Genomic DNA, 24401 nt, shown 5'->3' with positions numbered 1-24401 from the left:
GGAATTTAAGAATACTGCCTGATATAACGTATTCTGGGCAGTCTGACGCGGAACATTCTTAAGAAACATTGTGAGACGTTTATTCGCGGAGGAAATATCATCGTGTACGATGTGCCAGAAAACGCAGACCCCGACCACACAAACTCTGATATTCGGGAATGGAAAATTATCAGGAAGTCCTTGAAACTCAAAAGAATATTGACTCAACAAGTGGAGGCACTAGCCAAAAGGACGGTGGTTCTAGACCTGGCTGATGAAGATAACTTTTCCATCCTCCCATATAGCGGCTGCAACTCTGGAAGAATTTCGTGCTCACAGACACCGGTCGCCAATTGGAATCCTTACGCATGTTAGATATTTGGCAGATAAGGCGGGAACACGCCCATTTCCTCATTCGTTCATTCCTATAATACCACCGAGGTCGTTCTAATAAGAACGTGAAGATTGATCAAAGAGCTGAGTAGGATAACTTGTACAGTGCGTTGGAGACAATAAATTTTCGACACGATTGGACGACCTCTTATTGCAGAGATTCCATACGACAGGATTTATTGACGTGTTTCTATCCAATTTGTTTCTGGTTTCAGGGTTGTTAACAACAGTTCGTGCTTAGGATCACTATCTTTTTTTAAAGAGACCATCGGCTATATTGTTTGACTCAAAAATATGTCATATATTTGAAATATATCCCTAAGCGTTGTCCATTTTCAAGATTCTGGAGAACAAATATGGCCACATCGATTTTCTGGTAGGATAAAAGACAATTTGATTGTCTTGTTGTACATAAAACTGAGAAAAAAGCGCAGCGTTTGTACGTTACGTTACTGTTGTTAAATCTGCTCATTGAATTTTGTGTTTCATGTTGTTATCCTGGACTTTGTAGTTTCTGATTTGTTATCAGATGAAATTGCCTAATTTTATGACAACCTACTTATTGTTTGCAACTTAGAATACTGCACACTTTGATCTGAGGTTTCATCTGGCAAACGGAGTTGGTAAGTAACGTGTTTTATAACTCTTTGTAGAAAACACTGAATCGTCATTGAGATGTCAAATAAGATTTAGTTTGCAAATTTTTCCTGTTACATTCTCCCATTCTCAAATGGTTGTAGACGGTACAGAATAATTCCACACCGCTAAAGCATACTTCGGCACCAACCGTAAAGTTTTTAACCACTTTAAAATTGACACTTATATATAGCAGAAGTTTAAGCATCGAGGCTGGGAAATCACAGTGTAGAAAAAGTTTAATATATCTGGTGAATTATCAAACATAATCGAAAGTATTGAGAGTTGGAGATTGGGGTAAGATTTGTCACAGACTAGTATTAGGAGTTGAGAATAATAATACGGTTAAGATAAGAGAATATTTGGTAGCCATATCGATCAGATATAGTCCCTTGTTTTGGAACCTCAAGAGCCTTTCGTTGAAAATTTGTAAATTAAGCTGAAATTCTATATATTTTTGAAAGTTATTTATATCTCTTACTCTCACCATCATTTTAAGAATTAAGCAATTCCAAGACTTTTCGTTACCTTTGTAAAGCGAGATTTAGGGTAATAAACTTCCGAGGTTTCTATTTTTCTCCTCTTAAGCAATTCTTTAATCTGTAAATGCACGTGTTCTCTGAAACTTCGCAGACTGTGTATTTCCTGTAGCTAGGTTTTTAACACGTGTAGCAACCCAATCCAACCTATTTTCGATTTATTTATTTCTATTTATAAGCCGTAATTTAGAACAGGGTGTAATTCTCCGACGATATCTTTCAAATACGTCTCCGTATTTATCAATTTGTAGAACTCAATGAAACGAACAAATTGCTTTCCAAACTGTTACTTAGCAATTCAGATGGTAACATATGTGATTGTCACTTGTACTCTTTTCAGGCCTTGGGATCGCATCCTGACCGACCGTGGTGGGACTATAATTTATGGGTGACCTTTGAGCGATGCCAAAGTGACCTTGAGCATGTCCACCTACTATATAGGACTAAATGAGAGTCATGAACCATAGTGAGAGATTAGAATTATGATTTACGGTTGATGGTTTGGGTTAGGAATTAGACTTAGGGTTTTTGTCACAAAATGACACCATCTAAAATCCAGAAACGCTATTTAACCAAATAGATGACTGAGTTTCTCACCGGATATCTTATATCTGATTGGTTCGCCCATAAATTATAGTCTCGTTCCGACTGCAATCTTACCAATTTCATGTATCAGGAAATGCATTTAGCGATTTCAATCTGGACTTACTTTCATGTTCTTAAATTCTGCTGAAACGACATCTGTAACTTCATTTTTTTCTTGTGCGACCCTAGTGATTTTGATCAATGGCTGCGGTTAGGTACATATTGACAAATTTTATACTCCCGTTTCATGTGTGTATGTGGAGAGTTGGTCGGTTATCAGTGGTGCCTTTGTTCAGTTTAGTTTGCGTTACAAATCATTCTGAAAAATAAGTATGTTCGTCTGACTCCTTGTTATTATTAGGAAGCATTAAAGATGTTATTATCCATGTTTCATCTAAGTATAGAAATAATAGTGTGTCTACGACTTTAACAACCACGTATAAATTCTCCGGAAAGAAAAACTGAGTTATTGCCTATCCTCTTGATTGTGTCAATATTCAGGTCAAATTTTATCTTTGTAGGTCGATTAATCTAATATAAGTAGGCTAAATAACAGAACGTGTTCAATATCTTTCATGTTTAGATATATTTTAGAATGACTTATTCGTTTAGTTAATTCGTTCATAACAAAATTATACGCTACTGTTCTACAGTGGAACACTTACATAGTGAAATATATATAACTTTATTATATTGCCTTGGATGCTCATAATTAAGGAATATGAAACCAAATAAATTTATCAATAACGGTTTTTTGGGTATAACAGTGTGTAGTTTGATTTTCTATACAAATTTGTGGGACGGTTTATTGGGAAGTCATTCTAATATCATTATCCATTGTGTCAATTGAATACCATTTTAATGATTAAACAGAATTTGTTTAATTGATATATATATATGGTATAGAGATACACAGAAGCCAGCCACCATGAAAATATTTGATTAAGGATAATGCAAAACGTTAATCAGAAACTTCTTAAGTACCATGTCCCACAGAAAATCTGAATTTTACGGTAAATACAGAATCAGAAGCCTTTTAAATAATTCATATTAGTAAGCTGGAAACCAAACTACTCATACAAAAACAGTATAATCTGTATAAGTATCGGTAAATGTATGAGTGTAATGTATAACCTAGAAAGATAAGATTTGACATCCATACGTTGTAATTTGTAGTAAAAAGCTTTGAGGGTCGATTGCGATAGGGTAAACTTTTTGACCAATTCATATGCGGAAATACATCTTACTGTATTACTACTACATTGTCCTTGATAGGTATACTGTGAGAAGTTCATTGACATATTCAGAACTATTATGATTTTGATTGTACTAAAAATATTCCTAATTGTTTCCTTCTTACCATTTAAACCTGTGTTAATTTTATTCGGTTATTTATGTGCTCTGAAGATATGGCTTACATTAAGTCGCAAAACGTCGGAAATACAATTTTCTGCTCATTGAGATATAACAAAAAGGATGTTTTCCACTAACTTTCTATCCAATGATCAATTTATTTGAAACTGTCAAATTCAACCTTGAAATTGATACCTACAGTGAAAAGTTTGTTTAAATAGTGTTGTTGAATTCGCATTATTAGTTGCACCCATCTCTAACTGTAAACACTACTGAGGCATTTTTTGTTACAATATAAGGTTTTTAGTTTCGAAAGTGACATTCTATTTCATGCTTTCGCCCAAACAATACTTCAGATTATTTAGAGTTGTTTTAAATGTCAAGTTTCGATTGGTATCTGACCGCATTTACCACTTAATTTGTTTGGCGTTTCTTTTTATTACAGCCAAATGTTCTCCTCAGATTATGATGGTTGTGAGTCTGACAGTAGTTCATCCAGGTAATTTATGACCATCAATCATCATTCGTGTCATTTTATTTCGTTAAAGTGATTTGTGTTATGACAACAGAAGTGTCAATGCGATCGAGATATCCAAAGCTAAAGCTATGGAGTTTGATGAATTAATGAACAAAGAACTTGATTTATTGATCAGAAGCGTTCACCATAAAGCAACGGATTTGAAAACAGGAAAAAAGCAAAATAAAAATCTCAGAGTGAGATTTAAAAAGGATCATGACGATGGCGGTATGTTTTACTGCTTATTAATGATTTGTTTTCAACACATACAGATGACTTTCCAGTAGATAAAGATCCACTTTGCGATTATGAAGAAGATGAGGCTAATGCTAAATGGGTGCAAGAAAATCTCCCTGGAGGGAAGAGCGAGAAATCTGATGCCATCCTTAACTGTCCTGGATGTATGTCTGTGTTATCTCTAGTTAGTCATAGGTAAGTTTGGGCTTTATTTGAGCCGAAATATGTGTTGTAGTTCTGTGCTATTAAGTTTCTTGTAACGACTGGGAATAATCGAAATCTACCTTAAGCCTCATGTGGTTAAGCGAAGATATACTTGTATACGTAAATGTCTGGTTTTGATTTTAGATATGTAGGTACCCACGGTATTATTAAACCCTAACTAGAAATTGTGCATACAGGATAAAGGATTTTAGCTACTTAAGTACATTACTGGCTTGGATAATACCACATGTTTCGTCATAACTTTAGCATTAACCCTTTATGGGTTTTCAAACAACTATTTTCAGAACATAATTATTGAAGTGTTTGCGAAAAAGTGTGACTTTGTATCTATTATTCCGTTCATTTATAATCGCTCACATTCATGCCTTCATTCACATCTACTCTGTCAATCATTTTCACGATGATTTGGTGCATAACAATTAATCTTTGGGTACTTCTGGTTTATAACTCAACGTCTCCTTACATCTTCGTGGTAGGCTAAGTGGATTAAGCGATTTGGATCGCATCAATATGATAAAGAATGTGACTAGACATATCTCATTATAACATGACATACTAGAATAATATTAAAGCGTGATGAGTTATTTTATATTAATACTTTAAAATTTTGTTCTTGATTAGCAACATTGAGGAACAAATAAATTTTAAACTATATATGGTTTTCTAATTTTAGGCACCCACATTTCAAGACACAATATTATACAGAATACCCTATCAATTGTATTGTGGACGAAACTCAAATAATATCTCGAACGATATCAAAACCACAAAATGCGAAAAAATCTCCAGAAAGCAGTTTGAAATCAAACCGGAATGTCATGAAGGAATATCACCCGGTCACTTGTAAAGTATGCGGTAATTCAGTCGGATGTAAGGAAATCCAGACCAATATGATCTACTTCAATGACATACTTGCAAGTCATAGTTAACTGAAGGGATTTTTTGCACAGGATAGGTGGTATGGCTACTTAATAATATTAAGTAGCTTGTTCCGAGTAACATTAATTCATGGACTAGGACTTTTTGTGAACAACTTTATTTCACTGTATATAAGTAAATTGCTTTTTTTATCTCGGAAATTAATAAAATCTCGGGCAAATGCATTTCATAATTGTTTTTCATCTAGAATACTTAAAACAAGAATCCAGAAACTGTTAGCTTATTCCATTTCTTTAATTTAGTCCTTTACCATGTCATGTAATTCACATTGAAGTCGAATTGTTTGTTTTTCATGATGAGGAAAACCTAATAAGTTTTTTGCATAAAAAATAGGCTCTTTGAAAATTTCAGGCCTCAAAATAATAGTTGTTACTGTCGTGAAATTTCTTACAAATGTAGCATCTGTCCACAGGTAAACGTTAAACTTAGAATATAATTGTAAGCGAAGGTTATTATTTTCATCTTATCACAGTTATCTGTGTGGGAATCTGTTATGGATGTGAAATTCCTAAATGGAACTTAGAATAAAGTTAATATCTACCTAATATGAATTTTAGTTATATTAATTTATTCAATTTGAATTCTGTTAATGAACTTTCAATTGCATTTTTCACTATGATTTACGCACATTGATAACTCAATTCAGAAACTATAGTCATCGTAACCAATATATAACTGATTGTCTTAAATTTATTTTGAATTCTACTGAATTTTGACCAATAAGGCCTCTATACAGCAACAGGACGTCTTACTCCAGTTATTGGGGCAGGGAAGAAGACAATAACAATAGTCTCATTCACCGTATTGAAGATGGAGTCGTGAAACCGTAGCTTAGGACACAAATGTATTAACTAGGGACGAGGTTGATGAAAGGTTGATCATACACCCGGACTCAATGACTTATCTAAGGACAAACGAGATAAATCCTAACAGTGTGCTCGTACTACTGTGAAGGGACGCTGTTATCAAGTGTCGAAAACAGACCGAATCAAACACTCATATACACCCGATAAGTAACAGAGAGGGGCAAAATATGCTACAACATGACTCCTGTCAAGAAGAAAGCAGATCTCAAATAACTTATGTTTTAAAGAATTGGGATTTAGTGTTGCTTGAATTACATAAATGTGCTAAAATCGTCCTCATGTATTGCAATTCAATTATTCATCATAATAATGGATGCACGCAAGTTTTCCAGGGAAACGACAAAAAAAGGATGTAACCTACCGAATAGAACAAATGCAGAAAAATCTTAATAAAGTTTAATTAATCATCATCGATGATTTATTGTTAGTTCTACGATTTCACGTCTGTATGGACTGCCAAAATTACACAAGAAAAATGTTTCTCTTTGTTCTATAACGAATACAAATAACACCCTATACCATGCAACTGACAACTGAATTGTGCAAATTCCTTAAATAGCTGGAGATCAGATCAATAAACATAGCGCCAACAATTAATTTACTTCCATAGACACCAATGTATTTGGAAAAAGAATGACTTCATTAAATGTCGCCTCACTTCTCAAAAATACTCCTCTTACACAGGGACAATTTGTTCACTGTGAATAGATTACAAATGATAATATTGGGATTCCAAAATAATATCTAAAGAAATCGCTGTTACACTACGCTATGAGTTTATAATTGCGATTTAATAATGAGTTATACAGACAAATGTGTATGGCATTAAGGTCGCTACTAGGTCTTCTCTTATCAGAAGGCTTAATAGTCAATCTGGAAAATACCATTATTCGATTAACAGTTAGTGACTTTTGTTTTTACGAGGTATGTATGGATGATATCTTCATTATCTGTGACGAGAGTTGGGATCTCAACAGAATTCCACATGTACCACCAGAAAGTCAGAGTTGAGCACAGAATTTCACTTTTTTGATGTTTTTATGAAAAGTAAACCGGATTAGTCTCTGCAAAGACCAGTGTATAGAAGAACGACATGAGACTGACAGCGTACGAACTTCTAGATTTGGATTTAACTAGGCAGAAAGATAAACCTACTACATTCCGTATTGCTGAGAACCACAAGAGTTCGCACGGAGGACACACTCAGCAAAAAAACTAAACAGAGTCGGAGAAACGCTCATAAAAACGGGATTTATCAGATTCATTTACAAATAACTAAAACGAGAGAGCTAAATAAACAGAAGAAATAGTACTGAAGAAGATTTTGTTCTTGTATATTGAGCTTAAAGCGAGGGAGTATAGTTGCAGTGATCTTAAGAAATCATTGTCAAAATTGTTGAGTGAGATACTCGATTCAACTGAACTATGGATTGCATTATGCAGTAACTAATTCAAGGATGAACCGTTGCTTTGGTTACCTCCGTGTGCATCTGTCAGTTTATTTGCTCGTGTGGAATATGTTGTTGTTAACTCCAATATATATCCTCTTTCCAAAAGCATATCTGAACACTACCGAGTATGGTTATCAAAATGTGAATGCGAACCAGCTACTATTTTTATTTTTAAACTGTTTCAATTCTAAATAATTCATGAAGTCAAGCGAACTGGTTATAAGGGCATCCGATTGAAAAATATGTGTATAGCGAAGGGTTTGACGGTTCGTCGATTCAAGGTTGGTCTTTGAGATCAAAAGTGATATATCTAATCCCTTATTTAGCGATGATCCTAACACCTTATTTTAAATTGTTATGATATGTATCCGTCTCTTTTCTCCATATATTCGCCAAGTGAACACTTAACTTCCACACCTCTTTTCTATGTTGTTTTCATTCTTATTACTCTTAAAATTTTTGATTAACTCTTGTTACCTGTGCTAATGACTCAACATTTTAAAATTGTATTATACATTAATATGTGTAAAATAATTGTAGATACCATTGTACAACTTGAGAAAATAACATCAATAAATTTTTTTCTTCCGAACTGTTTTTATTTTACCCAGTTGTTATTACATAGTAGTGCCAAACTGTGAATACGGAACTAGTTGGATTCAGAAATAAGTATAGTAGGGTCTTGAATGATTCAGCTTATCGCATCCATTTATCACGAAATTCAAACCAGTTTCCTGACATAGATCCTATTTATGAGTGTAGTTCTACTAATCACGTTAATATGTCACAAGTAATTTTTATTTTACTTTTTTGTAAATTAAAAAATGCGAAACTTGCTACTATAAAATATAATGAGTTCGAATATTTTCACAAACATTTTAGCTGATAACAGTAAAATCTATTTGTCCAGAAGTATTCCCTGACGAGAGTGATTTGGCTTAGTAGATGCAAACGAAAAACTATGGTATAATCTCAGAACACAACTTATATAAATTGTTTGATATCATTTGTAAAAGTAAACAATATCTATCCATAGGCATATGCATTTGTCTGTTTACCACTACTCAAGCTCTAGCTATCTTCAATTCCAAGCTAATTCTACGTGTACATTAAATAGGCTTTAAGATCTTTTTTAACGTCTGAGCCCTAGTTCCTTATGCGCTTTCATATTCTTCTTTCTCTGTCTGTGTTTTTCTTAAACTTCAAGGGTATTTCTTTCTGAGTGCAGTATAATTTGTTATGTTTGACATAGATTTACAAATTTTATTTTTATCTCATAACATGTCATATTCATATTCACAATGACATTGATTTACATAATTTGAAGGAAAATTCTACCATAATCTCTTACATGTGTTCGACCTTTAGCCTTGTATAATTTTCGTATTTTCTAATCATTTTGACGATTCATATATTTTATTCAGTTGTATTGACCTTACTCCACAAGTTAACGAAATAATATTATTATCATTTAGATTATAATTTCCTATATATTAGTACATCATTTGAAAATAAAGTCGTCACAATGATGATTTTTCTGTCGAAAGATTTGTTTTGTGTTTGGAAGTGGTTTAAAAACCCAAACTAGAACTGTGATTATACGGAGTTAATGCAGCTTAAAATTTGCCTAGTTCACAGTTTTAATTTTTATTAATTGAACGATTAATTGAAACAATCTAAAAAACCTTCCTCATATATAATTCGCTAAATATTTAGAAACAAAGAGTATTATCTATAAGCTTTAGATGTACTTGATGTAGTTTAATTCTGATACGATGTCGGTTTATCCGTTTTAAATCTACTGATTTATGGAGCGTGATGTTTGCGGAATTCGTGACGTTCGTAACACTAAGATTGTGATGATTAATTCGTACATCTAAATAGTATTAATGATGATAATGTATCTAAATCGTACAATGTAAATTATCTCTAACCACCTACTCAAATTCATGCAGTTCTCTTGAAGATGATCCACATTCATAAGAAATAACTATAGGACGGACTGTTCAATACGGAGATTATTTTGAGATGTGTTTGGTAATAATGAGAAAAGATAAAATATTTAATTGAAATAAAGTAGAATTAAATACTTGTACAATGTATTCAGCCCTATTTGTAAATTTCTAGTTTTTGAATTACTGTTATGATTCTTTTCCAATACTGCAATTTATTATCATGCGGTTAATCGAATATTATTCCTTAAAGATGAGTCCGACTAGATCTTAGTCAGTTATAAAAAATGTAAGACCTGTGACAGAAATTCACCTGCCGAAATTGTCATTACAAAGACAAAAAATTAATAAAAGTGTAAAGTAAAACAGTGGAAATGGTGGAAAACTAAATTCTGATAGTATCGTTCGAAAGTTCAAGGAATTAACAATGTGAGTAATGTAAACACTAAAGATTTAAAGTTAATGAAATTGACTATGAGTTGTCATTTATGGTCTATCAAAAACTACAATCTCTGCTTGGATTCTAACCAAGGAGTCAGCACTTCTCTGTACTGCATAGACAATTGTTGAATGACTGCTCGAACTGTGCGCACGCTTTGGTATAGTCGACTCTAATAATTTCCTCACTCCAATTTTATGTTAGCCATCATGACAGATAACTAGTAACTGAATACGCAGTTTCTATGTCACAACCTTGATAGATTAGACCCATTTATAAAATATAAGTCTGACTTAATTGGATGGTATGCTTGTTATTGTATAACTTAATAATGTTGATTAGTTTTCATATGTACAGATGACACATCAGAAAGTATTACATTTTCAATAACAAATCTGATGACCCAAAATTACTGTTTTCTATATCAAACAGTTGAGAGACTACGAAATAATAAGGAAATATACTTTTGGAGAGCTATAACTATACACAAATGCTAACATTTTAGGACCAACTCGTCTCGTTACATAAGTAAATGAATCAGCATAAAATGGCTAATCATCTCTTCGGTATAAACGAATTCAAGTTATATTATTGAAGGAATAATGCAAAAACAAAGTTAAATACCATCTGAGAAGTTTTAGCAAACATCATATCTCAAAGAGACACTATAATGTATACTACTTGTGTACGAACAGGTACAAGTAGTATATATCAGGAATTGAAAGTAGGATTTCTAACGGACAGAAAAGAAAAACAGAAAGCAATCAAAATAACAACAGTAATGAAATAGAGGACTTAAGGAGGGTGGGCAAATATTGTATTTAACGTATTGTTTTCATAGTTTACAAATACAGTGTAATTTACATAATACTACACGTTGATTCAATCTAAAAAAGGTCTTCATTTACTAGTATACTTCCACTACAGCAACAATCAGCCGTCAAAGTTCATCAAAAAGATTTTCTGCTGTTAAAAGAATCCGGAAAAGACTAGTACATAGCATAATGAAGGATAACTTCTTCTAGATAGCAGTAGCAAACTGCACAACTTGACATAATTATATTTCATTTGAACATAATGACTCATAATCATATTGTAAAGAAAATCAACGTTTAAGCAAAATTGAACAAGTGATAAGTTACTAATTTTCGACCGTACCTGTTTCTCACATATATTGATTATAATTATTCTTATGATGATGTTTAGATAAAACTAGATAAATAACTTTTAGATTTAGTGAGTTGTTTTTATGAATAGTTAAGTAAATGTAAGATATTTTCTTTTAATGATTGAAGACACTTAAAAGACAACAGAAAGACTTCAAGCGTTGAGGAGTGTTTAACCTCGAGTAGAGTCGTAACCGCTAAAAAGTCTAGAACTAAAATGAAACACTACCAAAATAACAATTTATTGCTTCCTGGCTGTCAATCTATGTTAGTTTGTAGTGAAAATCAGCTTCCCAGAGTAATCTTTCATTTTACGAATTTTTTTAACTTGTTAATAATAAGCCACAATAAAGCACTTTAAAAACAATCTAATTTATATTAGACTAACCAAAATATATGAAACGATCTTCGATAACTTCATCATAGTTTGACTATATATAACAGCAAAATCTTAATGTAGCTAATCAGTATATTGCTTCTTTCTAGGACAGAATCACAAGATTGAATGAATATTATGCTAGTATTAAAGCATCAGTACATTTATACGTATATTTCTTCATTCGTTTTATTTTATTAAAGACCGTTGTTATTGAGTTTAAATAAGTTACCCACAAACATGTGATGTGGTATATCGATTTGTTAAATTGAAAATATTGTAACAGAGAATTAATTTTAGTCATGTACTCGCTCAATTTTATTTCCCCAAAGTTTGCGATACAAAATTTGAAAGTTTCTTTATCTATTAAGTTTGTTTTGGGTATTGATGACATCACTCGCTCATCTATAACGTAGGATCAGGCACATATATGCATCGGTTCAAGTTGCTAAACCCAGTTAGCACAAGACGAACACCAAATTCATGGAAGTAGTTACTTCAATGGTAGAAATAGATAAAAAAGAGATTACATATATGGGGGGAGATTTAGTTCGTAGAAATAAAGGTATGAAGTAATTTTAATCTCATGGTTTAAGTGAAGACAAAGAGTGTAAGCACCTATACCATTGTGATCAATTCTGAGCTATATCACTCAGTCTCTAGCCACTCCTTATGAGAGTCGCGCAGACCCCGCCCAAGTAGTCTGCCATAAAAACGTACGAATAAATGTCGACAACAAATGCATAATAACATTGGCTGAATAATTGAACTTATTCACAACATATAAAATCCTTACTAATGAACAACTTTTGACATTGTGTACTATCTGCTACCTAGTGTCAATTCTTTCATTACCAATGTAGAATAAGTTTTCGATTTTGCAAGTTCCACATTATTTTAACACCTAAATGAATCACTTATAAAATCTAAGGAATAAAATAATATTGGTTAATCGAACTATTGAGGTTTTGGATTTGAAGGAAAGTTCCAACAGAAATTTCTAGTTTTGATTTCAGTGACAGTGAGACAGTTGTTAATCTCTATTGTTTCTTTTTAGCAATCTAATGATTGATCTTCATTTCTTTACAACGAGAGTCATCTTGAAACTAAACGAAAGGTATCACAATATGAATACTAAATCTCATTTGCTATTCCATTTGATAAACATTTTAATCATAATTAGCTTTGATAGCTATTCTTACAACAAGAATTTGTTTTTTGCACTTCTCTTTCACATACATACGCAGTATAATTTTTCTATTCTCGGATTTTAGTTTAGTTTATCATCGTTTATGTAGCAAAACAAATTTAAACTTCGTACATAACAACAAGAAAACAAGATTGTGTATAATACATTGATTACTTATATTATCATACACCAAGCCATCAGATATTGTTCTGAGAAAGAACTGCTGACTCTCACCTTAAATAACGAATCTTGGTAGTGTAAAAGCAGAATAACTAGCAAACTGAGCTACATTTCTCTTCACTTTAAATAATATGACATTCTTCTGAGAAACTTAAATGATCTGAACATTCTCTGTCAATGCTTGTCATTTGATCACCCTCAAATGTTATTTAAATATAGTTAGATAAAGACATTAGAATACAGTTCAAGGTGATTGACAAACAATTTGGTTAGAAATTCCTAAATCTGAACAATATGAGAGTCAAAGTCTTAGATGTTTTGGAAATCAATAAAGATTATCAGTTATCCATTCAGCTTAATGAATTAGTTGAATTCATATCTAGTCACATTTTATTAGTTCAATATTGTTTTAATTATTAATGAGTAGAGTGGTAGAGAATACCTCGTCATATATCCCACTTGATAGTTTACATTTATCCTTAAAAAATGATTATCATGCATACTCGACTGATAAAAATCAATTTATTTTAGTCGCATATCTGAATCTAGGGTAAAAGCTAGATTTGTCGACTGAATGAATGTGTATTCTCAATTCGATGTTCACACTGAAAATTCATACTGATCACTCCAAACACCAAAACGTTTTTTTACTAAGCTACTAGGTTCATGGTACTCAATAAGTTATTCGACAGGTTTGACAAGAAAATATGAAACTTTACAATTAATCGTTTTTTTCTAGACAAAATTTCTGTTCTATGCAAAACAGGTATTTATAAAAGTTTTATGTTGCTGTACATTATTCTTGCATCTCTTATTGTCACCGAAAGTACCAAGATAGTTAGCATTAATTCATGAAAACAAATCAGGACATATTCTGTATCAGTATAAAGTTTTCTCACATGTTCTATTCACGTATTGTCTACAAACAATAATGATTCTTAATGATAATTTTGGATGTCATTTTGAGCACTGTCACATTTACTGTCGTACCTTTTTTCCAATAATCATCATTAATTGTCTGACAAGAGTCTTTTCGCTGCATCTCATCTAATTTTATTTATTTGTATTTTTGCAGTTCGCATCACGAATGTCGCCTGGCTTTTTCGCCACTTCTAAAAAGTGTAATATGGGTAAGTTGAGTGAAAATTTGAAGCAGTAGAGAAGCTTGGAGGTTTGTGATGCATATTTTATTAACTGAAAGATTAAAAAACACTAACACTTACACTCAATAGTAGCCAATAATACCACATTGTCTTACCTTCACTATTGATTGAATTATTTAGCCTAAATTAAAGTGTAGTTACATATCAAGATCGGAATTTTTGTAAATTGTGATTAATTGGAAGAAGTCAGCAGCAAGATCGGTACACAAGTTGTATGCTAGACAGGATTTGAATGACAGAATTATGTCACCAATAAGGATTAGATAACATAAAACGTGTTGCTAACCAATCCTACAGGAAGTCAATAGCACTCCAAACAGATCAGCAGTAACATTTTCGTGCTGAGAGTCCGACTGCCACAGGGAATATTAGTCCCCTTATAGTCAAAGATCCACAAATATGAAAAATACCAATAAGCACGATATGTAGGTTTAGAGCTTTCTGTAAAATGCCCTCAGTCACCTAACATATGTAATCACAGATAAAATGCAAGTTGTATGAATAAATTCGATAATGGTATAAACAGAATATTGGTTAAAATAATAATTGTTTCGAAATGACACTTAATGAACAAAGAAAATCATCAAAGTTCAGTTTTAGGTGTATTATACATTTAAAGACCAATATTCATTATAACGGAGGATTTGGCATACATACATCAAATGAACTTTTATTTTGAAAAGTTTGCATAAATATCCATTTTCTTTTCTAAAGAATTCATCATGTTACAATTAGTGAGATGGTCACTAATCTATTCAAAATTTCATTTGAATAACCTTTGTGTAAATATGGGATTGCTTAACAACATTCTCCTCTATTCTAGAGTTTTTTCAGTGTATACCAGGTAAAAAAAATCGAAAATAAGAACATTATTGGTTTATTACTAAGAATAACATGCAGGTGACTACGGATGAAGTTATATATATATATATGTATATATTCCAATCTTGCTGCCGACTGCTCTCAACCACATTGTACTGTTTGCTAAATCAATCAATCAATAATGAGGATAAGACAACGTATTATTTTTTTAAGTCGGTGGGCGTTAATGAAGATATATAAATAATAATTTTACATATCCTAATGGATTTCCAAATTTCATATAGTAAGCGAAACTAAATATTAATATTTACGAACCAATTTCCGCTATCTTATTGTGAATAATCAATAATCAACAAAAAATACAATGGTTGTGAGCGACCTTGACGTAGGAAAAACCAATAAAGACTTATTTATAAAAGCCAAAATTATGTATGAGCTAATGATTGGTTTTTGTGGGAATTGATGAGCCAATTTATTTCCGTTGCTACGCTTTTGTTGCATCTTTACTACATGGAATAAATTCATAAGTAATTGGTAATGATCAATTTAAGTGTACTAGTTGTTAGCTTGATAACAACAAGAAATAGTAAATGTTATGGTAGAATAGATGTACAAAAAGTAACTCGTATTACAATGTAACAACATTAAGGTATAACATATTATGAAGTGATAGGCAATGCTGGCTTGAAGATTTGAAATAATAAAATTTAGCATCAATAACTATACAGACAAATATATATAATTCTGTGGAACTTGGAAACTGATAAGATGGATTACGTAATAATTATGGTAGGCCTAAAGAATTTACATAAGTCTTAAGGATTAAGCGAGTGAAACATATAGATGAACTAAACTATTATTTAAGCATTGATGAAATAACATTTAGCCTAGCGAAGATGACATTACAGAATGAACACAATAACATAATAATAATTTCAGGTGACAATGTCCAAAAATGTAAATTTACAAATAAGGTTGTAAGCCACATAAGAGAAACAGCGAAATACAATAAATTCACATTGTTCTGCTTCAATCGTAGTTTCGGCTTTGTTCAAATATATAAAGCGAACTAAGTGTAAGAGTACAATTATTTGAATCAAGATTATTAACTGAAACAGTAGTAAATTACTAATACATAAATACGTCAAAAGATACTTGTTGTTTTATTTTTTTGGCCTAATGATCACTTTTTCTTTGCCAAGAAGTTCACTTTCTTTGAAATAAAAAGATTCAAGTGAGAAACTTTTATTTTCTCATTTTTAAATGACACTCAGATGAAAGCCTTTATTTACTTCTAGTACACACAACCTAACATCTAATTTTTAAGAAAATAATCTAGTAAACAATTAGCTAATTAAAGTTAACTATTATATTTATGAAATATTATGGTTTCTTTATTTGTATCAATTGAGTGACAGAGGTCACATATTTGGAATTCAAGAAAAAGCTTTGCAGAATTTTTCACTGAAACCACAAACTTCTTGTATTTTTATATGATTGATTCTATGATCATTACTATTTCATGAAAAAAAATAACGTGATTATCAACATTGGAATACCGGTACATCCAGCTGACGAGCACTTAATAAGATAAATCATGTGACATAGATTCCACTCCTGGCCATACTCCATCCACAGTTAATTTAAAAGATACAAATTCATTAATGTAGTGGTAATCATGAATTTTATTATCAAACATCGTATGATTACCAAGATTTATTGTATCAGTTGTAGTTGTTGAAAAACGTATATACACACAACAGAGGAATTAGATGAACGATCTTTTTATTAATCACTGCAAAAATAATTCAACCAACATATAATAAACAAATTAATTATAAATTTATATTAATAGAGATCACACCAAATTCTTAGGTTATTAGAACGTGAACTTATGATGTTAAAATGTGGAAAACTAATTTTATATTCAAAATCAAATCTGAACATGGTAACCAATTGTTTGCAAAATAAACATGTGAAAAGTTAATATTTACTATATTGTTTATGTGACCAAGAAATCACATGGTCTGAACAACATAAATGACCTGTTAATGTAACCAATCCTGTCTAGAATGTTTAACTTACTAGGACAATGGAAAATAGTTTATTATTCTTAGGAATTTTTACCTTTTAGCATTGCTTTAGTGTAAACTAATTGAGAAAATGGTTTGATTACAGTTCTCAATCGTTTTGAACACGGGGATATTATTTGACAGTAGAATCAAATGAATCACCATTGAAAACAAAATTGCATTGGATGCTTATTTCATCATTGTTCGGAATATATTCATTCATATTATTCAACAATGAATTGGTTACCTGGACTAAGTTAGAACATGTAAAAACAGTACACTGATTCACTTCTTCACAAAACAACATGGAAACCAAAGAAATGATGAGTCAGATTACTAACAAGAAGCAGAGAAATAACACCCGATGGAGAGTATGGATTAACTATGTTGCATATTCACATACTGTCGCTAACCACTAGTTTCTAACTGTCCAACTAGTGAAATGAATTTTTGAGTGGGGATGAACTCCACACTGTCAAGTCATCTAAGTGTATAGCAGTCAGTAGTAGCGGTTATGTCTTGGTTTATTTGGTCACTTATTGTAAATATTTCGGAATGATTTCTACCATAAAATTAATTGGCATATGTGGATTACGAGAGCGAAACTAATAATACTCGCTTCATTTTGATTAGTTGCCAGGCGCAAGATCAAAAGGGCAAATGACAGTGGAGTTTATCCTCAGTCGAATGTGCCTCATACCAGTAGTTACTTATTTGGTGTGCTAGTAGTATATCTCGATTTGACTATTATGAAGTCCTTTCATTTACGACGACAAAGGATATTAAACAGAAGCGAAATGAAATAAATTTCGCGATAATACTTGAATATTGATGAAGTTTAAATTTCAGTGTCCATATACTTTGTGTCTAATCGATTCACGTATGGAACCGTAAGTCTTTTACAACATTAGATGTAGGATTCAGTTTTCTGAAGAAAGACTCAGATCTAAGTTTATCCGGAACAGCAACCATGACCAACAATAAAATAAGTGAGAACACTAGAGGAACCGTCTAAAAACGTTAAGCATGAACTCCAGTATTTTCAATGTAATGTTCTATCGGTATACGTTTTTCATATAATTTCTGCAGATTTGCTTTGGCTCCAAATTTGAAACAGTTCTGCACACACCATCATTGGTTGCAGCATTAGGATGATAGACAAGATGGCCGTCATGAGAGTGTCAATAAAAGCTGGTGTAACAGTATGTGGCGAGTGATACTCACGTAATGTGTCAGAAATATGTATGTAAAATTATATGGATCCGGATGATGTGATTTCACCTGGATATACTATGATTGCGTAGACTGAGCTGTTTCGTGCATATTTCAAAGTGGATTGATGCATAGTTCATACTAAACTCGATTTTTTGAAATTCACTTTAATTGTTATGAGGTAAAGAGTGGAACTAGTTGCCATAGCAGTTTCTGTGATTACCTTTTTGTATTAAAATGTTGATCACACTTGGCTTTTGTTTCCTCGAATGTTTGTTCACAGAGCTGGACAGTCTTCTTGTTGTGGAATGACTCAAATAAAAGGCTTTTGAGATTTCCTGACCGATGGTTTACTTTTTGCATTTATCATTTGAAAGTCACTTTTGAAACAAGTAAAAAAATAAATTTACATGTAAAATTAATAAAATTGTAACTATTTAATCTACAAAATACTAAAAGCATTTTAGTTGTATATGATATATTTATGCCTGAAATGATGATGGCATTTATTAACAGGGCTTTCTCGTCTTCATCTAACATTTAAAGAAGCGCAAACTGACTAAACGAGTATTAATTTATGTGAAGATGTACAAGTCACTAAGCTGTGTGCAAGAAAAGAAACCATCCATCATATTCTGACGGAGTACAGTTCAACTTCTAGGGTTAGATTTAGTTTATAATCTAAACGCATTTCATCTAGCTCTTTTAACGCTCACAAAATATTGATGTGAACAATTAGATACAGGTCACTTTATTGATGGTTGATCGGTTCTTGGGCATAGTTATATAAACGTCATTAAATTGACCCAAACTGATTAATTTGGCTGGTTTGATATCATGTCCCGGTCTGACTAAATTAGTATAGTTTACTTCAAAATAAATTATATATGAACGTGCGCAATAAATGTACAGACAAATAAAACCCTGCAAAATGACATCTGCATTTCCAACTTATCGGCATAAGACAAGTAACTAATGATGATTTGGACAATATATTTATGGTCTCATCTAAACATTAAAGAAGGATTATTTTATAACTTCATATCACTGAATTACATGTTGAAATAGTGATTCAAAATTCAATATTTCAACAGTAACTGTAAAAGGGAATTGAAACACTGTCAAGATTGAGTTCAATCTATATTGTTAATAGTCGGCCATAAACAAGTCATCCAATATCGGTGAACATTTATATTACGGTTAGACTGATAATTGTTATATAATCACTTAATTCTTGATAAAGTACAATATTTCAAAACAATGTTTTCATCATAAATATCTATCAAAAACTTAACAACAGCATCAATATCAAGATTGGACATGATAGTTTCAAATAAATTGAGTATTGGGTGGAAAGTTTATGATACATAAATATATTTTTGTTGTGTCCCAATGAGTAGAAAAATGGTGACTTACATTAAGTCACGAAATGTCAGAAATACAACAAAAATATATTTATTATTGACAACAGCGTTACTGTTACGATAACTATAAGCACCTTGTAGTGTTCTCATTTTTCCATATACGGTGTTCTATGAGTGTCCTTATATTGAGTAAACCTTGAAATAACACCATAAATACAGTACTTGTTCCAGATACAATTTTCGGATCATCCTAGATAGTTACGATAAAAATATTTTGTACACACCATTTGCAAAGATATGAACATAGCCTACTGTGAGAATCTATACCCACTATAAATTAAACATACTACTAATAAGATATGGTTTTTTGTGAAATTTGTAACAATTAGTTATTAATATGTAGGAATCTTTCACTGGAAACATCTCACTACACTATATTTAATATGATCTAAGCACACAAATGATTGTTATATGGACAGGTGAACCTAATTGTTTCATATTTAACATCTTATTGAGAAAAATGCTAAATACGGAATAATGGAACATATATATGATACATACAGGATCACACCATGAGTGGAATAGATGCACAATCAAATGAATCTACGATCGATGAAACATGTATACAGTACTACTAAGAAAAACTTGAAAATCAAACATAATTAAGTGACCTTGGAATTGAGCACTTGTAAAATAACCGTGAGATAAGAGAAAAACTATTGTAAGAAATACAAAAGTAAACTCTGCTGTGTGATACACTAATTAAGTAGGTGACTCACTACAACTTCTCAATGTTATTTAACCGATTTAACATCATGTGTTCAGCCAAATTATAACTATTAGCTAGTGCTTAAACGATGCATACACTAATTGGTGAAGTTGAAGGGACACAAAACACTGGACACTACGGCAACAATCTCATTCACTTCATTAAATGAAATATTCTTATTTAAAGAAAGCCTAATTTCACATGAGTCAGTTTAAGGTAACTAAAAAAATTAACCTTATAAAATAAACAATCAATTCCAAATGGAAATAACTCGGACGGTGACTAATGCATAAAATAATAAATTCAGTATAGTAAGATATAGACCAACGTTCATACGGTTTTAAGCAACATAATGAGTAGAAAACTAACTGGAAACAACTTTGATTCCTTTAAAATATGCACCTGATTTCTGCTATTACTAACCCAAAAGGGGTTGACTGAAATAATCTGAATTTACTAGGAGAATCAGATAAATAAGAATTTAAGTAACATGTAAAGGTCGATATAAAAATTATCATCTGGAGAATCTGCAAATGTGATTATTGTTGCCTTCCACTTTCCGATGATAACACTAGGATTTTCAGACTAATAATGCTTTCTGATAATAAATACATTAATTTAGGGTCTCAGTGCGAGCATTAACACTGTAGACACATACAGGATGAAACGCGCGTCTTGGATTACATTGATAGCCTTGATGCAAATTTATTAAGACTTGTAACCAAATGAACTACCAAGCTAATCAGCTAAGAATGCATATATGTTAGTAGAGATTGAGCAAATGTAGCGCTAATATCGACAACGGGAAAACTCCAACTCATCCACTGAAATTTAGTTTAAGAATGACGATATTCGGCCAGTGTGACGCCTTTGTTAAAAAAAGGTTCGTAAAACCATATGTGCTGATATTTACAGGACTCTAGCACCATACAGCACCTGCAAGTAACCCGCTGAGTCTCGCACTACGTTTATGCTACACAGTATTCTGGTTTGTTCTGTTTTAGATAGGAAGTAACACACATGTCATAGGTGTCAGCACTAGCTTGTTATGGAATCGAAAAATATATAGAAATGCAGTTAAATGCTGACAGGATGGGGACTTCCGGATACGTAACGCGACATCTCAAGATCACAAGGTTTGTGGCTTGTCCATTACTTCGATGATATATATATATATATATATATATATATATATATGCATGAAGCGTGTATATCAGTATTCGACTTATAACATCGAGATTATAACGCATCCGTACTCTGCATAGCTGATTAGAGAAGCGTTAGGAAGCATGTAATAGTCATTGAATCAAAGCAAAGGCCAAGATCGACATAATGTTTTGCGTAAAGCGGATGCATTAGAAGTTATGAGTGGGAAGCCACGAACCATGAAGAGAATATGATTTTTATTTTCTCTCCAAATCTTTCCTTTGGCGATATAATGTGTAGCTATTGAATTGACACATTTACTCCAGGTGCTAAGTTATTGGGAGTCCATCCAAGTGATGTCCACAAAAATGGTTACAGTTTATCATAGGAATCAGTTCAGCACGTAATTTTATACGCAGGCTTTTTCTCTAACAATCATATGAGAAGTAGGTATAAAGGCAGTATTTTAATATATCAACTATTTTAGTCGATACAAACTAACAATAAAATCAATTGATTTGTCCCGTTAATATTCAAGTTTTATTTAAATTCAACATTACTCACTGGGTAGAGGATACTGAATACCGAAACAAGAATAATAGGCATTTTGGTTAGGTAAAATTGAACCCAAGTTAATTGTGGACATTACATTTATACTCACATATACATAAAAACAAGACAGTCATTTAGTAAAATCTACCTTTAAAATGATGTAACTAAAAACTAACAATAAACATGTAAACAAAACAAAATAGGTGAACAATTCTAAAGATGTCATTCATAAACAAGCAAGAAAGAGCACACCAGATGTGCTTTATTGAAAAACACTTACTAAACAAAAATAGTATACAATAAGTTAACCAAAAAAGCACTGAACTAAATTTCTATCATAAATTGCTGTTATACATCGTTCAAATATAGACACATGTAATTATGGAATAAAAAAATGACATTTCAAATTACATTCAGTTAAACCATATAGGGGACATAAAAAATGATAAAATAAAACAAACTATTCATAATGGTTTTTGTGAAAAATGTTAGTCACCGGCTACCATATGACTGCATCTTTTTACGTTACTCCACTGCCTTGTGGATTAGACCTCTAGATCAAAGGCTCCGGGTGTAACCTACTAAGAAAACCACTTTCTGTCTGGGCAGTATCACAATCCACACACAAATCAACTGACTTGTGTGTCGCAAATGTATTCGGTGCCCCTAGTATCAATATTTATGTGTTCAAATAGGTGAATAAGAATTATTACTATTACTTAGTGAATTACTTACCAATTTGTTCATAAGATATTGTTTAACTTACTACCTATGAATTGATAAATGATAGCGTGGTGTGTGTTACTGATGTCGACAGATATAAGTAGTACGTATCACCAATCAAAAGTGAGATGCCTGACGGCAGAGGGTCAAGAAGATCGAAGAAAAGAGAACGAGAACAGAGAGTAATTGGTGTGGAAACGAAGAAACAATCAAGTCTGAGACAATTGATAGACATTTTGCAAGTGGAGTATTTGCTGTATGGTTCTCGAATTTTACCAAGAGATTTTGTAATTTTATATTCACATGTATTTGGTTGTCTCCACTGGTGTTCTCGTTCACTACAATACTTTCTTATCTAACTATATCTCCTCTAGTATTGACTGATCACAGAAATGTATAATATTTGATGGAAAATTGACGAAAATGTTGAACTGAAACGAAAAACATTTATTTTGTTTATAATCAAATTTATCTCTATATAAAATGTAAACCGCACAATAAAAAAAACAGACAAACAATAGAACGGATAAATAATAATCCGATAAAATAATGAACATAAGTACAAACAAAAAAATATTAAAGAGGAAAATATAGATACAAGTAATACAAATATATAATAATGAACAAACGGACGAACACCCATCTGCAGGTAACTAAATAACAAAAGAAAAAAGAGAATGAATTAACAATAAAACGTAATAGATTATGCCTTTGTTATTTTATACAAGTTTTAAGCCAATCTATTTTTTCGCAAATATGAAGCACGTATGTGCGACCAAATATGATAACGTTTTTTTATAGATATGCATATTTCTGACGATTCAGGCATAAACCGCCTGTATAGTTTATGTGAATTTAATTTATTATTATTATTAAGATCAGTATTATTAATATCAACAGACGGAAGACTATTTGCTTCTGACTGAAGTCGTTTGTGTACAGCTTCAGTTGCTGCGGAGAAACTTGGCCATAAACCTAAAAAGATAGATAAAAGAAAGGCTGGCTAATAAACTACTTAGGGAGTAATTAACAAAGATATCAACGGTAGTTTCACAAACTGGACAACCATAATCAGAATAAGCGTATTCATCCTAATATCACAAAAAAAACATTCATCATTTCCAAAATGATAGTAATTTGAAGACATTTATCAGTCTCTGTGATCTGAGCGTACCTAACGTAAGAACGTTATGCGAAATTTCAGTAAACATGTGATTTTCATTTAGAATTAATACAGTAATCATTTGTTCTGTATGATATTTCTTGATATAGATGACGTAGAAAGTTTAGATAATTAGTTTGACTTATATTTAACTGCGATGAAAAACATTGTAATAGCGGGAAATGACAATAGACCGGAATAATCGTGTCTTATGCCAAAAATATTTCCCAATGACTTCATTATGAAATCTCCAAAATTTATCACGAAATAAAGCACACTTCTAAAGAAGTTTTCTCCATTCTACCAACATTATATTCCCGTAGGTCATATGACATGTTAATCACATTTGTATTCGTTAACTAGGAAATGTAAAAGGTGCACATGGCATATAATA

The 24401-nt window shown here is 31.9% G+C and overlaps 2 protein-coding genes across 4 annotated transcripts in view; one reads left to right on the top strand and one right to left on the bottom strand.

Moving 5' to 3' along the window:
• Window positions 1–596: 596 nt before the first annotated feature.
• MS3_00006401 (uncharacterized protein) lies at window positions 597–12977 on the top strand. Of its 3 annotated transcripts, XM_012936585.3 has the most exons (6): window positions 597–1160; window positions 1205–1305; window positions 3931–3984; window positions 4034–4230; window positions 4275–4434; window positions 5138–5567. In XM_012936585.3, the coding sequence occupies exons 3-6, from the start codon at window positions 3935–3937 to the stop codon at window positions 5391–5393; spliced, it is 663 nt and encodes a 220-aa protein (XP_012792039.3). In that variant the 5' UTR covers window positions 597–1160; window positions 1205–1305; window positions 3931–3934; the 3' UTR covers window positions 5394–5567. The 3 variants fall into 3 exon arrangements, with proteins under 3 accessions (XP_012792039.3, XP_051067727.1, XP_051067726.1); XM_051214539.1 differs by lacking the exon at window positions 1205–1305 and having other exon boundaries at window positions 597–995; window positions 3931–4230; XM_051214538.1 differs by having other exon boundaries at window positions 597–4230; window positions 4275–12977.
• An 85-nt stretch (window positions 12978–13062) lies between these two features.
• Window positions 13063–24401, bottom strand: part of GK5 (putative glycerol kinase 5) — a 39102-nt gene continuing 27763 nt past the window's right edge. Inside the window, exon 14 of the mRNA XM_051214537.1 lies at window positions 13063–23820. Within this exon, the coding sequence (XP_051067725.1) occupies window positions 23576–23820 (245 nt within the window). The 3' untranslated portion in view covers window positions 13063–23575. The remainder of the gene's footprint in view (window positions 23821–24401) is intronic.

Source organism: Schistosoma haematobium, chromosome 2, assembly GCF_000699445.3.
Source record: "Schistosoma haematobium chromosome 2, whole genome shotgun sequence".
NCBI classification, from domain to species: Eukaryota; Metazoa; Platyhelminthes; class Trematoda; order Strigeidida; family Schistosomatidae; genus Schistosoma; species Schistosoma haematobium.
This window is presented reverse-complemented; position numbering and strand designations above follow the sequence as displayed.